The 19,379-nt window shown below is 32.8% G+C and overlaps 1 protein-coding gene and 1 non-coding gene across 2 annotated transcripts in view; both read right to left on the bottom strand.

The window, feature by feature from the left end:
- LOC117923486 (katanin p80 WD40 repeat-containing subunit B1 homolog) overlaps positions 1-8,428 on the bottom strand; it is a 35,511-nt gene extending 27,083 nt beyond the window's left edge. Inside the window, 11 exon segments of the mRNA XM_034841799.1 lie at positions 2,388-2,903; positions 3,081-3,315; positions 3,441-3,584; positions 3,687-3,761; positions 3,894-3,964; positions 5,910-6,012; positions 6,787-7,013; positions 7,120-7,237; positions 7,466-7,596; positions 7,809-7,982; positions 8,071-8,428. Of these exon segments, the coding sequence (XP_034697690.1) occupies positions 2,388-2,903; positions 3,081-3,315; positions 3,441-3,584; positions 3,687-3,761; positions 3,894-3,964; positions 5,910-6,012; positions 6,787-7,013; positions 7,120-7,237; positions 7,466-7,596; positions 7,809-7,836 (1,648 nt within the window). The 5' untranslated portion in view covers positions 7,837-7,982; positions 8,071-8,428.
- Positions 5,365-5,493, bottom strand: LOC117924418. The gene has a single exon (XR_004652785.1). It is a non-coding gene; the product is annotated as a U6atac minor spliceosomal RNA (small nuclear RNA).
- Positions 8,429-19,379: the final 10,951 nt, after the last annotated feature.

Genomic DNA, 19,379 nt, shown 5'->3' with positions numbered 1-19,379 from the left:
TTACCACAATGCAAAAGGATGTGATCAATAGACTCCTCAAGAGATTGACATAGGAAGCATCTATTGGCCAATGACCAACCCCTCCTTTATAGTTCATCTAGAGTCAAAGCTTTTCCCAAGTTGCCTTCCAAGCAAAAAAACTTACCTTAGGAGGAACCCACGCATTCCACACAACACCTACTAGGAACAACACTAAACTTCCCACCTCAAGGCTAGAGTAAAGAGATTTAACAAAGAAGGATCCACTCTTTGTCTTTACCCAACACACCTTGTCCTCACCTCCCTCAACTACCTCCTTATCTTACAGCCTAGCCAAAAAGCACTCCACAATATCAATCTCCCAATCATTTAGAGGCTTAGAGAAGTTAGGAACCCAAATTCCCTCTCATTAGCATGCATCCACAGTCCACCACCCAAGCCTCTTTGGAGCTAGCGAGGGCAAATAAGGAGGGGAAAGAAACACATAAAGGCTCATAACCACATCATTTATCTTTCCATGACTTAACCCTTCTCTCATTGCCCACCAAGGACATTCTATAATTAACTAACTCCCCCAAATTCCTTATTGCCTTCCATAGGCCAACGCCATAGCTACCTCTCACTTTCTTAGATCACCAACCCCCTTTCACTTCCCCATATTTACCACAAATAATTTGTCTCTAGAATACCTCCCTTTTTGTAGCAAAACGCCAATTCCACTTACATAGGAGGGGCTTTGTCGAGCAGGTAAAGGTATCTAACTCCTACACCCCAAACCCCCTCCTCCTCCTCCTCTTTCTCTTGTCTAAACAAATGGTAGTCCACTCCACTAAATGAGGCTTACTCTCTAAGGTCTCACCTCCCCAAAGAAAATCCCTTTAAATGTCCTCCAACCTTAATCATACTATCTTCAGCATGGAATAGAGATATAAAGTAGAGGCAAGCTAGCTAATGTAGAGTCTTAATCAACATTAGTCTCCCCCCTTTGGAAATATATTGTTTTTTGCACATTACCAATTTCTTACAAAACCTTTCTTCCACCCATCCCAAGCCCCCAAAGAATTATGAGCGGCGTCTAGAGGAAGCCCCAAATAAGTGGTTGGTAGCACACCCAATTTGCAACCTACTTCAAAAGCCAACTCCTCCAAAACCTCCACTCTCCCAACCAGAATGAGCTCACTCTTGGTTAGGTTAATTTTCAAACCCGAAATAGTCTCAAACCACATAAGCAACCAACTTAAGTATGTCTTTTGGTCTGAAAAGGCGTCACAAAACACCAATGTATCATCAACAAACAACAGATGAGAAACTTCCAATCCCTCTCCATCTCTACCATTTACTTTGAAACCAATCAAAAAACCACCCTCCCTTTCCCTTCTAAGAAGGCAACCGAGTGCCTCCATGGCTAGCACAAGCAAAAACAGTGAAAGCAGATTGCTCTCTCTTAGACTCCTCATTTAGAAAATCATGTTGCAAATCCCTTAGCCAATCAAGGAGCCAATCAGATGGTGTCTTTTATAGGGGATTTCAACACACTCCCCCAACCCCCAGGCAATCCCCCTGTTTTCTTCCCCTCTCTCTCCCTAACACACATAAAAAAGGTATTATCCTTCATTTCTGATCTGAAAATATGATCATCTTATGAACAAAGTAATGACCATCGAATAAACCCTTTCCTAAAACTAACAGAAACAATAAAACTTACAACATAATGTCTGATATGGTAGAATACATGCATAAGAAAGAGACAGATTATAAATAAAAGCACCAAAATAAAGATAATTTGTCCTCTTATCAAAAATAAAGATAAACTGTCACCTTAACAAAAATAAAAATAACCCATCATATTATCAAAAATAAAAAAGCCAATCATGAACTGAATTTGCAGCATCTTTTTCATCAAAATGCACAAGAAAGAAGCATTGATTTGGACAACAGAAAGATGCTACCAGGCATAAGTAACACAGATGAAATGAGATGACAAAAACATACCACTGGTTTCAGAAATCCTATTATGCTCAAAATGTATTGTGTAACAATATAAAATTCATACCTTAAACTATGAAGATGGTACTTAAAAGGGTTCTACAATTAAAAAGGATAAAACAATCACATATTGAGAAGAATACCCTTCATCTGTTAAAAACATAAAATATAACCTTTTTTGGATAAAAATACCCTCCATCCAATTTTTTATCCCCATCTCACATCCAAAGGGTAAAAATGTTAAATTAAGGTTCTATTTACAATTTTCAACAAGTGGAGGTTGTTTTTTCAAATGTGACTATTATCTTGTCCCTTTGGTAATTGGCACAAATATTTCTAAGATTCAATACAGCAAACAATGCAACAAACAAGCAGCCGAAAACACAAGGTGAAAAACTGTGTTTCTAAGAAGTGAGACATACAATTTTCATGGTGGTAGTTAGGAGGTGGCTCCATCGTTGAATTCATTTCTTGCCTGCCAGATCCAATACACCTATCATCTTTCACATTTCTTTCAGCTGCAGAAATTCCTGGAGTTGAGCACTTAACCGCAGGAAAAATATTCCTATCTGCAACTGTGGTAAGATCAGTAGCTTTGGAACCTGCATTTTCAGATGGGACAGAAACAGTTGGTCTCTCTAATTCATCTCTTCTATTTGGAGACTTCCGGAAATCACTTGTTCTTGACTGCAAAGAGAATGGAATTGTTCTTCCAGAAACACCAACTTCCTTTCTGGATTCAGCTGCCTGATCCAACCTCACATTAGTTCTGGGGACAATTACAGGTATCACATCTGATTTATTAAAGGCTGAAACATTTGCTGTTGAATGGGCCTTTGCAGAAATCCTCTTTGGAGCTGTTGTTGAACTTGCCAAAGTTGTTTTTGGACCAGTGTTTAAATTGACCCTTTGAGGAGTACCAGGTACACTTCCTGTGGCTTCAGCCAGTATGTACAACCAAGAAAGAAACAGTGTCAAAATCTGAAGCTCAGGAAAAAGCTTTTTTCACCAAGTAAAACACACACACACATGAAACATATACAAGGAGTAAAAACTAATAGTGAACGACTAATAATTAAAAAAAAAAAAAGAAGAACAAAAGAAATTTGTCATACATGCCAAACATTTTGTCTCCTTGTCAACAGGATCTGAATTTTGAGAGACAGACAGCCTTCCCAGAGATTTTGTTTCCTTCATAATCAGCTCTGTATTTTGTGAAATGGATAACCTGCCCAAACTAGCCTTTGTGGTGTTTTCTGTCAGTACTGACAAATTCCCACTTGAACTAGATTTAGATTCCGAATGACCATTTAATCGAGTCACATTACCAACTGCATATGGCTCTATGCGCTGTTCAAGAGGTTAAGTGTCACAAACCATACACCAGTTAGAAACTCAGACTATCTACCACCATCAGTGCAAGGGAAACAATAAAGTCACATGTAATATAGAGATGGTGAGAAACTAAGTAATACCGAGAGATCTACAACCCAGACTCCAACACAACTTTGGTTGTATGAGCAGCCCAGGAGCTTTCCCTCATGAATGTTAAGATCTGATAATCTAGACCACCCCACATCCACAGCATCATGGCATCTTATTGGTTCCCATGAAAAAACCTATAAAGTATCGTTTGAAATTGAGTAAAAATTAGTGAACATGGAATGTCTTCATATAATCCAGAGTAGGGTCTTAATATAATAAAACACAAAAGGGCGTACTTTCAGACTTTCATGCAACCCACAGAGTAGAGTTTTCCCATCAGGATTGAAAGTCATACAACGCACTCCAGCGGTCTAGAATAGAAGAGAAGAAGTCAGGTGGTAATCATCCACATAAAAAGAAAATACAGATACTTTTTCAACGCTGAAACTTAGGCTTATCTTATTAAGAGCCAACAGTGACAAAGCCATAAAGCATAAATTTACCTCAGGTCCAGCTGAACCAATCAACTCAAAAGTTTCAAGGTCCCAGAATTTAACAGTTCTATCAGCTGAACCTGTGAAAGGACAAGACCAAAGTTAAAGTAAAATAAACCATATAAAACACAATTTTAGATGACAGAACAAAAGTGTGATATGCCAGAGCATAAAACATAAAACAAGATCTATGCTGATTATGCCAAAACAGGAGGCTAGGAAGACTTTCCTCTCTCAATACTGCATTAAAGTATGCAATACACAATAGAACAATGAAGATAAGATGCATGGTAAAGAAACAATTTACTCATAAAAAACTAAGCTATTTTCATGCTATTAATTCTAAAAAGGGTTATAAAAGAAAAAGGGAAACAACAGGAGGGGCATGTACAGCATACCTAAAATCCCATTCTTAAACTGAATAAACAATTGTTGATAGAGTTAAGTTTAAGGAACAGGTTTGAGTTTCTAAAGCAGTTATAGGGCTTAGGAACTCTGAACAATGATATTTAATAATGACTAGATCACACTTGTATCTAGATTTTAGCTCAAGAGACATTCAATAATATACAGAATTCTAGGTTCAAACCTTGATGAAACTCATGGGTTAATAGATTAGATTAGGGTTTTCAATCCTTTTTCTTCTTGCTTTCTTGTATATAGCTTAAATTTCATGAACTGATATCTAAACCATAGGTATGAGCTCTTTGTGAATTCAGACATTAAATTGGTACAGAAGCAAGATAAAAGATAAGAAATTAAACAATAGAAATTCTTGTGACAAGTGAAAGAACCATAGAGATGAATGCTAAGGCAGAAAACTCTAAGAGTCGAGTACAATGATCAGTGTTGAAGATTGCAAATTACAATCCTCTCTTAATTAAATTTTGAATCCATCTCATGAAACCCAAAACTCCAACCCCAGAAAGGAAAAGAAAGTGTAACCAAGCAGTGAAAAGATCCTCTGAAGTCCAACAAGGCTCAAGCTCCCCCCAATCAAGGAACCAGATTCATGATTACTTTCTAAGGTAATCCACCCTAATTGCATCCGATGGTGAGAAACACTGTAATCATATCTCCACAAACTAAAAGCTCCCTGTTATTTTTGTCTAGGGAATCTATAAAGATGACAAAGATTTTTTTTTTAATCAGAAATAAAACTACTCACTGAGATCAATTTTAAGTACAAGGGGTGGATTCTTTCAAAATACAAAGGATGACCAAAAAGAGGAAAAACCTAACAACAATAAATTTTTAAGTACAAGCTAAGAATGAGAAATCGTTCCAAAATACAAAGGATGATCAAAAAGAGGAAAACCTAACAAAAGTAGCAAGATAGCTATACTGATCAAGTATGAAACAAGAACATGTACAAAATATGCAACAATGAACAGCTAAAAGGGGTAAAAAAAAAATCCCCTACAGAAGAAACCATCTCCTTGGCTCCATGTTTAGCTAATGATCTGCAACTATATTAGCTAAACAAGTGGACCAAGAGAGGGAACAACCAAAGCTGCTAGCTAGATCTAGGATGTGTGCTAACAGGAAAGCCCAAAGGCCGTTCCCGTCCCTGTCAGGGGAGATGCCAACTTGTCAATTTGTGCAATTCAATCAGGTTGAAGGAGTCTGACCCTTCCAAGGCCTGCAATCACTAAAACTTCACTGAAGTGAATGTAGCAACATACTAGAAATTTAAATATTTTGATATCTCTACAAACATATCATTCTTTGATCTTCAAAGCTAGCAAAACATTTTGAGAAACCAGATTCAAAAAGGGAGGGATTTGAACCTGTCATCATCATAAGGTAATTATAACTTTCCCAATGTCTAGATGCCCATTTTCTTTGGGAAACAGAAAAACATATCATGCATTAACTATAATTATGCCAAAGATATATAAGGGACATAGAGATGCATCACCAACATGCCATAGTGAGAGATTGCATGCAATAAACAAAATGAAATTTGCATTTAATTATAGAAATGGGAGAACACGGAATGCAGTATACAATAAGATTTCTGACCTGTTGCCAGCAGAAATTCATGAGGATGAAAATCTATGCACTGAAGCTGGCCCTCATGACTTTTGAAATCGTGCAACAACTTTCCAGCAGTCAGATCCCACAGCTGTTGAAGTAGTCATTTTATTGGCAAGATGATTAAAAAAACACTTACAAGGTTAACCACAAACATGTAAGTGGGAAGCTGCATATTTTTCAGCTATAAAAAGAAAGTTAACATGGTGCAAATCTATGAACTAAGGTGGTTGTTGTGATACTTGAAATAATTAAACAGCTTTCCAGTAGTCCAACCCTACACCTGATGACATATGTGTACGTGTATTAATTGTGTTCTGAATATGCTTCTGTAGCTATGGTTGCAAAACATGAATATAGATACTTGAAATGATTAAACAGCTTTCCAGTAGTCAGACCCTACACCTGGCAACGCACGTGTACATGTATTAATTGTGTTTGAGTATGCATCTGTAGCCATGGTTGAAAAACATGAATATACAAACAGTTTAACTTGATGAAATCATATCAAAAAGAACTGCAACAAAGAGTTAAATATCAGCACAAGCCATCCTTTAGTTCTACCACCAACTTCCACCAAATTCCACAGTTCAAGTCACAAGGTTGGTTGCATGGCTATGCATATGCACATAATATATCCATGTCAATTTATCCAAATTGACAAAGGCCAAGTGTAGAGCTCTGAGCTCCGATTACATAGGTTCCCAAAGTTTTCAGCCTAATCTCATTTTTTTTTTCTTGGTGTAAGATCAGAACTTATCTTCATTTTTATCTGAACACTACAGGAAATTTGAATGCATACATATAGATTATAAAGCAATCGGTGGCATGTAAAACATGAACTCGGATGAAAAGCAATTCTAACCTTCACAGTGTTGTCCTCTCCACCAGACACAACCCAGCGGCCATCTGGTGTAAATCTGATTGCATTGACCCCTCGTGTATGGCCCTTATAAGTGTGGATACACCCCTTCTTTCGGATATCCCAAATCTTAAGATTTGTGTCCAGAGAGCCAGATGCAAAGAATTCCCCAAATGGATGGAAGTCCACAGATATGCAATTTGATCTGTGGCCAGTAAGCGTGCGAACAACTATACAAAAAACCACATTACAACAGAAAATCTCTAGATATCAGTTTAACAACATATCAAAAGAACAGAATTCATATATTAAACACCCAAGGTCTAATGTGCATACTCTTTGCCTCCTCCAAATCCCATAGCTTGATTGTGCCGCTTGCCGCTCCTGCAGCCACCAACAGCTCTGAAGAGTCAAAACTTACCGAATCAATTCCACTCGTGTGCCCAGACAAACTCTGCATAGAGACCAGATCAAATGAGACACAATCCACAGTCAAAGATTGCTAGTTCATTAGTCTTCTAAAATTACATGTCATGCTTCATGAGTTGTTCACCTAAAAAGGCATTTGTAACACACCGGTGCTATCCACCAAATATTGAAATTCCCAGCCGATGCGAAACGATGGATTACGAAAAAGGGGGAAATCAGAATAGAAGAGAAAGAGAGAGTAAGAAGTAGTTACCAGTATGGCATTGGGCTTGCCGATGGCCCAAAGATTCACCTTGTGATCTTCTCCACCAGTGACAAGAACCCTGGATGACTTCCTCCCAATCTTGAGACAGTTTACACTGGAAGAGTGTGCTACAAATTCCTCTGTTCAAAAACCGTGGTCAAGGAATTTTCTCGAGAAGTAAAAATTCAAAATTCAAAATAACAAATGCTGTGAAGCAAGGGTAGAGAAGGGATCTGCAGAAGCGAATGCTTCAAAAAATAAAAATAAAAAAATAAACCCAGATCAAGCAACGGCATTGCAATGTGGAAATCAAAACCCTAGAAATTGAACCCAAAACGATAGAGAAGGATACGTAGCTTGTAAGCACGTTTGGTCGTCATGTAGAGCGAGATGAGAAGAAAAACAGTTGCAGGAGGAAACGAAAGCAAAAACCTAACAGCATTTCTCTCAGCACCTTCACTCTATCTTACTCCATCTGGAACACTCCAGATCTCAAAAACCCACGCCACATCCGACATCTCCTCCCCTGGCAACCGCATTATCAGCTTACCATTGCATATATTCAATAGATCAGAAAGGAAAGATTCTGAGAAAAGGAATTTCAAAGTCATCACCACTGACACCTTTCCGACATTTTTCACTTGGGTAGCTGCCGCTGCAGCTGCTGCCAACAAGTCTTTCGGGAGGGCTTTTCTTCGGCTCTTCTCCTTTCTTCTCACTCCTTGGGCGTTCCAAAAATACCCAAAGGATTTTTTTCTATTTTTATGGGTGTTGGGCACTGAAAGGAGGGATTTCCCGAATGTGTAGGGGAGAAATCAAAGGGGGCAGGGGGGTGGGAGGGAAGAGACGGGGCGCTTTCAGGATCTCACCCCCATCACCGATGCCAACACCATTATAATTCTTGCGTTCATTTTTAATCTTATCTTAAATATAAAGGAAAGAGAAAAGATAGATATAAGCCCAACGTGAAAATTACCCCCCTCTTTCTTTTGTTTCTTAGAATTAGAACAAGTGCTCTCTCTCTCTCTCTCTCTCTACCTTCCTCCCTCCCTCCCTCGCCAAATCAAAATCAAAACTGTACCTGCGCTACCCCACCACTTCCTCTTACTCATGAATCTCCCTACCTTTTCTAATTTCCTTTATTCTCTCCATTTCCTGGTCTCCCCCCTCCATTAACTTAATATTTCATTTTCTATTGCCACTATTGTTGATTAAAAGATGAAGATAACATTTATGTTTTACAAATTTTAAAAAAAAATAGTTTTAGTTTTTTAACTTAAGAAACATATTTGCAAATTTTTTTCATTCAATCAATTTTTAAAAGTTTATTCTAAAAATCTGTCATTTTTAATAACAAAATTGAGGTTAAGATGTTTTTTATTGAACATTCTTTGGGAACAATTGAAAACATCAAAAAAAATAAAATTAAAATTTGTTGCATTATATATAAATTTGTGATATTTATACAAAGGTTTTTAAAAACTATTTTTGAAAGCCTTAATAAATGGAATCTTATACCTGTTTTTAAAAACAATTCTGAAAGATAGTTTTTAAAAAATGTTTTATATAATAAAAATATGTTGAAAAAATTAAAACGTTTTAATATTTTTAAATATACTTTAAAAATAATTTTTATATCCGATTTTTTTTTAATCCTTCTATATATTTATATAATTATTTTATAAAACAATATTTTAAAAAATAGGTAAAAATAATTAAATGATTTTATTTTAAAACGCTTTGTTTTTTATTTATAAAAATAATTTTTGGTTGTCAAACATTTTTTTTTTCTAAAAAACATAAAATTTTTATTAAATATAGTTGTCAAACAAGTCTTGAGGCTTTTATTTAAAAAGTGTTCTATGATGTTTTGAAAAACAAAAATCTATTTAGGAATTTAAAATATTTTTAACATATTACCTATAAATGTAAAATGACTTTTATATGTTGTGTTTTATTTTTAATTATTCTTCATGATTGATTTTTAAAACAATTATCATAAAATAATTAAAAAATATTTTTAAAAACATCTTATTTTTTATTTTTAGGAATAGAAAATTATTTTGTATTTTTCATTTGTCAAACCGTATCTTTTTTTTTGCCTAAAAACTAAAAATCGTTTTCAAAAATAGTGATTGAAGGGAACTTAAATTCCAAGTTTTGTGCATTGCCTCCCAAATACTGATTCCACCAAACTCAATTTGGTCGTTCATCTTGTTTATCTCCCTCTGCTGTTGCAATGCCAGTAGCCTAATTGTTACTAAAACTTTTGGAATCTCTTCAATCGTAGCTTCTAGAAAGTTTTGTTTCATTTCCTAGGGTAAAAATTGCTGGATGTCCGTCTGCCACCGCCTTTTCTTTCTCTCGTGGTTAAAATTTATTTATCTACAACAATCATTATTTTAAGGTCTCGATTACCATCTTGGCAGCACTCTCATATATGTTCTTTTAACCTCTCAATTCTCAACCAATAGTCTTGTCGTATTACTCTTCTTCTGCTCTGTGTCAATGTAATGTTTCAATGTCGTGTGCGGTGACTTAACTTGAAGGACATGTGTCGGCTACCTGGTACAAATAAGATATGATGAGAAAATATTTTCGGATTAAGGTCTCTTTTAGATCATTTTACCCCACCGTCATTGTCCTACCATTTCCATATTAAATGTGAGATATGAAGATTCAACTCTCTTATTAAATAAGAGTGATTTTCATCAAGTCCCTTATTATGAGCCCTTAGGGCCTTGTAAACACAATAGTTAGATCTCTAATGATCCCTCAATCTCAATCCATTGAACTTCACTTTCAATGAATTGTGTTTCAACAGGGTTGTTAGCATAACTAAAATTTAGATTATCCACACTAAAACCAATCTTCAAGCTCCCAAATATGGAATCCAACATCTTAAAAATTACTAATCATAAATTCTAATACATAAATAAATTAAGTTAAAAGTACTTTTTAAGATTTAAAAATACAATTCACATGAATTGACAATCATCTCTTAAATGAAAATGCTAAAGTCAACATAATCACTTCAATGTCTCGCTAAACATATTGCTTTGAGTTTAAATTTTTCATAACACAATTTTTAATTTAAAAAATAAAGAGCCCGATTGAGATAATACGTAATCAATTATATTCTTTAATTAGCATCTAACCAAGTTTAGAAAGCTATAAACACTCTTCATATAATGAGTCATCAAATTCATTGATCAAACATCTAAACCAATTTTAGTAGATAAAAACATATTTCATATAATATGCAATTGATTATACTTATTAATCAAGCATCTAACTTAATTTTTATTAATTAAATACTTTTTATTAGACTTAAACATAATCAAACATCCTTACAAGAACTAGGTCAATTAATATGCAAGTAATATAATATTACAAAAAAAAAGGACATAGAGATAAAAAGCCTAGTGGAGATGATAACTCTAAGTGATTTGTCTAAATTGATCTATGTTTTTCCTAAATACTACATCTTAACACGTGATAACTCTAACTTATAAAAAACAATGATCGAGTCATCTCAGATGCGTAGTATTTCAGGTATTGTTCTCTAAAGTTGGCTTATGAAATTGATCAATATTAGCCTAGGGTGATCACTTTATTTAAATCCTAAGGTAAAATGATGAGTGGATTGGTTGTGATAGTTGAAGTTAATTAAAGAAAAATAAGCAACAATTGATTGTTGACTTCAATTGTTTAAGTCAAGGGGATTCACAATCTAGTTTTAGGGATAAAACTCAAAGTAGATAAGGGTTTTCTATTTATAGTGATCTTAAGGTTTTTAGGGTCGATGGTCAATCACAATCAATTTGAATTCTATAACTCAAGATTTGCATTCGAAACTTGATTTTGTTCTTATGATTTCTATTTACCATCGATTTAATGATATGATGCAATGGATAGAGATTCATTTATAATTTTATTTATTTATGTTTCTTAGTTTCCTTTTATTATCTCATTTACATTAATTGATTATTTGAGTATACACACCCACATCACTTGCATTGTACATGACTTGGGTGTATTAGGAGTTGTACATAAGATAAAAGTTATAAGTTCCTTGCAAAGTGATGAGTAGTTCACAATCGATTCATGGAATTGGGCAATCCATTTTGAGACTATAATGCATTGCCTCTTAATTGAAGGAATAACTTGTATTGGTCATCAAGATTATTTTTGCATGGTGAGTGTACTAGTGTATGTGATGCACAGTGAATAAGACTTATGGTGAATCATGACGTAAGGTTATCAACTATCAGTTATCATGATTCACCAAGCTACTATATTGTATGAACTCTTAACATTGAGAGGATATTAAGTATATGTTAAAGTCAACATGAGACTTTGACCTATGGATGAGACCCTAAAATGGTTACGTATCCTTATTTACTGGGTCACCGTTGATAAAGGCTAGTGATAATAAGTATTCTCAATAGATGCACTATGATATTTCATAAATTAAGACAATGTATCCCATTAGGTAATCCAAAGGACATGTGATCTAGAAAACTATGGTCATAACATTTTTCTTAGTGAAAATTTGACACATGCTCCTTGGAACTAGAGTATGTCAATTGATCACATAATAAGTGGGATCTATAACTTAATGATTGAAGAGGTAATCTTGATAGGTGATAATACTACCTTGTTAGATTATAGACACTAGTTCATAGGAAGTTTGCATGCAATGGATACTAGGTCATGGACTCAAACTTTATCTCATTTGATTTTTTTTTTTTTTTGTGAAATATTGAATCAACTTTAAAATTGAATTATGAGGGAACTAGTACTCATATGGGTCCCAATGGTCCCCACTCTGAATGCATATACTATGACGACATGTTTATGAGGGTTAGATTGGCTTTAGATTGACTTTTGGTAATTAAACAAAGTTGCACAAGGGATAGTGAACAAAGTCTCTGAATTAGGCTAATTGATTTTCTAGATGACCTTGGTGGGCTCAAGTAACTTAGGCTAATGTATGGTTTAATTAATCAATTAAGACCTATTTTGGACTAAATTAAATGACTCAAGCCTTGGTGAGCTCAAGTAACTTAAGCCTAGTAGGGGAACCCTATAAATACCCTTTAGAGGTTAGGGTTTTCAAGGCTTTTGATGGTCGTCTTCTACTTCCAAAGAGATAGAGAGAGAGCTAAGGCATTCACCATTTTAAAACCCACACTCTGGAGCAATGTTTCCAGAGTTGGACCAATCATTGAATTAAAAAAGTTACCATTTCATGGTTCACTAATTGAACCAACGATCGAATCGATGACATCATAAATATATATTTTATATATTATTAAAATAAAAAAAATTAATTCCTAATGTTTTCAACGATTTCATTAATTTAAATTCAAATCACAAATTTTAAAAATCAATGTAAAATTCAAATAAAGTAAACAAAAATATAAAATTTAAACAAAATGTAGAAATGATTCAATGAATAAAGAATATTTATATTCAATATGCAATAAAATATTAAATATTAAAATAAAAATTTAAAATACAACATTCCAAGTTTGCAACTCACTATTGAAGACTCAGAGGATTGTTGATTACGTAGTCGTTGAGCTATCAACATCGGTAGTATTGCAGTTGGAGCAGCAAGGGGGTAGTAGCAGTAGGAGGTTAAGGCTTTATTGGGGGGGAAATGGACAAAGGAGAAGTTTTATACTCACATAGAATGACATCATTTAGATGGAAAAAAAAAACTTTTGAATTGATCAATTTAGGGTGAATTGTTCGGCTTAGGAAGGATCGACTAATTCGGCTGATTTACTTGTCTGATCGCCAATTTCGGTGGTTCGAGGCTAGTCCAAAGCTTGGATGGCTCAAAGTGCCAAATTGAACCGAAACGATGATTGGTTGACAATTGGACCTATTAGTTTAGTCAAGTTAAAGATTTTGGGTGTACAAGACTTCCAGATAACTAACTCTTTAGGCTTCATTTTCACTTTATGGAATCAATTTGGGAATGTTTAAATTAAAAGTTAAGTTTTCTAATAATTTTAATCTAGATCCTAGAATAAGAAAAATGTTATTTTTCGCTTTTGTTGCATAGAACTTAGAGAGTTAAGGTAGATTATATGCACCTATTCAATTCAGGGTTTGGGGATGAAGAAATCCATGGTTCCTTATAGTATTTGCATAACCTTAACATGTGGCACACTCTCATTGACCACTTTTACCAAAATTATATTATAATTGGACTAAAAACTTGAGAAATTATAAAATCTAAATAATCTAAGGCAATTTGAATTAAACAAATACTTAGGAAGCCTATTTCAAATTGGTTGAACTTGGATTGTACACATAAGGCCTTGAATTCAAAAATTTAAGGTGAATTTTGTTCAGTGATCTTATATCCGTTAGGGCTTTATGGTACATGCATCTAAGATCTTAAGTACAAAAGAAACAATTAAAAATTAAAAGTTTGGTCTCATAGGGTATGTTAGAAACCATATCAAGGGTTTGAATGATCCTAAACCCAAATCTTTTTCATAAATCTTGTGACTTATTTGGAATTTTTCTTTTTAGAAGACTATAACATTTGTGATTGATAAATGAACATACCTAACTTAAAAGAAATTGATTTAGAATACTAGCTTATTTGCTTGATCTTAGAAGATTTTTTGTGTAGATTGAAGTCAATTTGACTTTGAAGTTTTCAATTTTCCAAGGATCATTTCTATTTGAGTTTTGACATACATTGTGCACTTTAGACTCGGATATTAAATGAAAATCTAATCTAACCTTGAGACTTTGATTCAATTGTCTTGGTAACATGGATTACTTTCGAAATTGAGTTAAGGCACCTTAAAAATAGGCCAATGTGCCTAATTTGAAAAAAAAAATGAAAAAAAAAAGTTAATGAATAAAGAGGTTGAGTTATGTTCACCTTGAAACCCAAGAAAGGTCCAAGGGGTATATGACCCAAAGATCTTTGAAGCTCAGTGCCTTAAGCTATTTTAGTTGGAAGTCACCAACCTCAATGCTCTTTACATAGGTGGATAAGTGAACTATGAGCTTAATTGTAGGTGCTAAGGTATTGAATCTTATTTTAAGTAGTTCGAGGTGAAGTTAGAGGAGTTAGTGGTTGGTGAAATAGTACTATAAACTTGGTGCCCTATGTTTTCTGGTTATTAGTCATCGATGAATCCCCACTACATGAACCGTATACTTAGAAATACCTTTAACATTGCACTCATACAATAAGTCATTTGAAAAAAAAACATAAATAAATAAAGATAGGTAAGTTTTTTTACCTATGAAAGAGTGATTTTTATTGCTTGAGATGAATTGAACTAGGTTGGCAAGAGGATTACTTTTGAGTACTATATTCAAGGGCTAGCTTAATTACACTCAAGACTTGTTTAGAAAGATTATTTTGGGGAATCGGGATGGATGTCTCTTAATTTGATACTTTGATTTGCATGATATTTTTTCCATTAGAGATAGTAAATAAGTTGAGATTTTGATGATACCTATGGATAATGAGGTGTGATTGTTTATCAACCATTTATGTTATGGAAATTTCCAAGATATTTTCCAAATGATTTGCTTATGTGACTCATAATTTCTTTTTGAGTACTCTTTCTTTTTGTCATATCATTGCTAAGAGGTTAGCAATATGTTGGTTGGGGGAAATAATTACTACTTAAAAATGGCATATTCTAAATAACAATTGTTATACATTTTACATATTTTGAATAGTAATTCTGCCTAAAATACCCAATTAATATGTTGTTGCACTTGTAAGAGTTATTAACAAGTTTTGTGAGGTTTGAAGTCATTTCAAGGTGTGATTTGGATGAATTGAGTGACAAAAGATATTAATCGACTTGAAAAGGGTAAATAATGTGTCTTATAATCTAAATGCATAATGGATGAAGTAATGCAATTGGTTTGGACTAGGATTTGGGCTGATTGGAGATAACTAACTTGGAGTCAAAAAAGGAAATTGAAGAAATTAATGACAAAAAGGAGCTAAAAAAACCATATAATGCAATTTCGCATATCATACGAAAATTTTGTATGACTGTGTGAATTGGTTCAGAAAGAGGAATCTGTTGTAGTGAAAAAAATGGATTTCACAACACAATGCGAAATTTCGTATGAAGCAATGAAATGGTTTAGAAGGCCACCTATTGTCGCTGCTCAGGATTGAATTTTGCACAACTATGCAAAAATGATAGTCCTTATACAAAATTATCCAAACTTGCACGAAATGGTGTTTTTAATTCCAAGTTCTAGATTTTTCAATCTTGAAAGTTCTAGAAGACCAATGAGAGGTTGCCAAGTGTTCACTTGACCTTGGCCTATAAATAGGAACTTGAATTTCTCATAAAAATCCTTTTGACACTAAGGATTTTGGAATTTTATAAAAAAAAATTTCTCAATAGAATTCTCTATTTTCTAACACTTCATCACTAACCAAATATGCTTTTTGAGTCTAAATCTCCAAGCATGAGTGACTAAATTTCATTTTTCTAGGAGGAAGGAGGATTTAGAGTCAAGATCTATGGTGAATTAGAGAAATGAGCTCTAATTGCAAAGGTAATTTGATCAAATTGATTGATTAATTGAATTTTAAATATGATTTAAGATGAATGAAATACACATGAATTGAATTGGTCTTTTGGATTAAATTACCTAATTTGAAGAAAAATTATATCTAGACTTAAAGCTAAATAAAAAATCGGTTTAGATGAGAATTTAAATTCTTAATCTAACCTGATGAAAAATAGATCTCAACACCTATTGACCGTAGAGATTGTTTTCTAGAAAATTCTAACTCCAAGAATTTCTTTTTCCTATTAGTTTTCTCTAAAAATTTGGTTGTTTTACATTGAATTGTTGTTCCCAATTTGAAATCATTGTTATTTTCATTTTCATAATTAAATGTCAATCCAGTTTCACTTGATCATATTCATTTCTTTTTTCCCATTCAAGTGTTAATTATCAGAAATAATCAATTCCAATGGACAACTCCTAAAATCGCTATGTTATTGTAACTTTTGCTAAAATCCATTTTTGATTGGCCAAAATTTTGTTTTGATATGATAAATGACAAAAATCCATCGATCAAAAATAGTGTCATTGCAGGGGATGGTGCTAAGGTGATCGAGGGAATTTTTCAATGAGGATTTGCCCATGTGATCCACATTACAAGATTGATGATCCATTTCTCATCTTATTTTTTTAATTCCATTTTTGTCTTTTATTTCTCCTTTTGTTCATTTTGGTTTGATTTTCTTTTTCTTAGCTTATTTTGTAAGCTCTCTATTGCATGCTACACTGAGAATAAAATTTGAGGAAGAGATTGCAAAGGATTATTATAGACCCTCTATTTTGTCCTCTTGGCACATTCCATCCAAGATTTCTTTCCTACATCCTTTGTTGCCCTATTGTGCACTTATGGTCATTTTCCAAGTTGTTTTTGAGCTTTTATTGATGGTATATTGTGACTCTTTCAGTCATTATCTTTGGACTTTGATTTTAGTTTAGGATTTTGTTTGTTTCTAATTATTTTTCTTGGTGCACTTAGGTTTGATTTTGTTTCCTTTCTTGCTTGGTTTTAGGATTAGATGAGTATTGTATGTGGGATGTATTGGTATTTGATCACATGCAATGGATAATTTGATTTTATGTGCATGATATGGAAATCTTGATATTTGATTATATTGATTTAATATATATTGATTTCTAATTACATAGCTTTGATCTTTGTTGTTGATTACGTGAAGTTTATTTTTAATTTTAAATGGCATGTGAATATATTTAAATTTTATTTTGCATGAGAATTAACCTTAGCTATATTTTTGAATGTAATCACTTTTAATTCTCGTTAATGTGTGACTTGCTTTATGGCTATAGATATGTATTACTTACTAGTGTTGTGGTACTCTTTATTTACTTAAGGATATGAGGATGTAGGTTCAACATAGCTAAGGAGTCTTTGAGATGAAGAGATCAAGACATTTGAATGATTTTTTACCATATGCCAGCTAAGACCACTTGGTTGCATCTTAGACGTATGTCATCATATCACGTGGCCATCATGCATTCTGAGAGGGGTCACTTGTGTGCATTTCGGTTACACCACAACTTCACAGAATAGGGATGTGGAGAGTTCTAGAGACTTTCCACATAGATAAATCAAGATTACATAAAATAAAATTAATGAAGATAAGAAAAGCTAGTTTGGCTTGGTAAAACACATGAGAATAGAGACCTAAAACTGTCATTGCCTCCTTATGTGTGAGTACCAACATCGATAACAATTCCAAGATACAATTTCAATTGGCTTACAATAGTATCTCTTTTACGGGCATGTCCATAAGAAGATGATGAAGAACACATCCACAATCAAGTTGCCCAAAAAAATATGAAGATTTAGGATGAAAAGACAGAAAAACTATGAGATATGGAGAAGAAAAGAATGATATGTAAATATTTTAGGATAATATCAAAGATAAAAGGAAAGTCTTTTTTTATTGAATAAAAGATAATCATTGTGTATATAATGGATAATAATAATAAGGCTCATAATTCCTTAATGGTTAGAAATATTTGAGGTTATTGAATTACATATTAAGTTTGTATTTTTTAACCTTAAAAATAATTGACTTTCCAAAGTGAAATATATTATAATTATCCTATTTTTATATAATCAAAGTTTTAAACTTTTAAACTTTAAATTTCCAACAATCCCCACAAGGTTTAAAACTTTATAAATAACAATAAATAAAATAAATAACAAAAGAAAGAATTGAGAAACTTTATATTATGCATCAGTATAAGTCTCTTTAGGACTTGAACCTAAACTTAGTATTGATAGTTTTTATTTGAGGATTCATAGTAAATTATGTCTTGAACTAGGTCCTTAAACCAAACTTCTTCATGTCACATATATAATATTGATATGAGACTTGATTTTAAGCAAGTTAACACTATTAATAGTCAAGCACTAGCATCTTGATTCTCATAAGAGTTAATAGGGAATAGTTCAGCCTCATATTTGAAAACTTTTGAGATATTTGTCACAATAAATATTTTCCTTATAGGACCAACATACCTTAAAGAGAGAATCTTGATTGCATTTCATGTGATAAGTTGAAATGCATTTACCATTGTTAATATTAGATATATTTTTTTAAAAGTGATCCGTTTAGAAAATATATTTTTTCCAAGTTAATAAACATGTTTTTAGTTATATGGTTTTTTTTTTTCTCTCTACTTTCATTACCATTCACAAAATAATTCTCATACCACTATATAAATAATTTGCTTTTCAAGTATATTTTTATAGTCTAAAATTATCCCAGTAAATCAATATAAAGATGATCATAATACATTCATATTAAGTTGATTCCAATAACAAGTATATATGAATATTTAAAAATTAAACATATTTCTTCATTACTTCCTTGAAAATAGAACCTTCTTAATGTTTAAATGTTTTTTTAACATTTGTCATTGTATACTTTTTTCTCTATTAATATCAATTATCACTAAATTATCTTTTCCTTTAAAAATGTAGTCTAGATTCTTTAATGTATTTTGACCATTAATCATTTTTTTTCTCATCCTATCATAATCACAAAAATATTTCCTTTATATTTATTTATTTATAAAATAAATATTTAATCCATTATATGTAATATTACCTTCTATATACGTTTTGAATATATATATGAAATTTTATTAGAAGATTATTACATTTACAAAACAAAACCAAAATTTGGACCTTTATTACTTAATATTAGAGACTATAACAGGTTCAAATTCTTTAAATCTTTAGTTCTTCTTATATATTAATTGATTTAATAACTTATAATTTATAAATTAAATTCTCAATAAAATATTAAAAATAATAAAAATTTTAAATAACTCTTAAAATTTG

The sequence above is a fragment of the Vitis riparia genome, chromosome 10, assembly GCF_004353265.1.
Source record: "Vitis riparia cultivar Riparia Gloire de Montpellier isolate 1030 chromosome 10, EGFV_Vit.rip_1.0, whole genome shotgun sequence".
Taxonomy (NCBI): domain Eukaryota; kingdom Viridiplantae; phylum Streptophyta; class Magnoliopsida; order Vitales; family Vitaceae; genus Vitis; species Vitis riparia.
The sequence above is the reverse complement of the archived record's forward strand: the minus strand, read 5'-3'. Positions and strand labels throughout refer to the sequence as shown.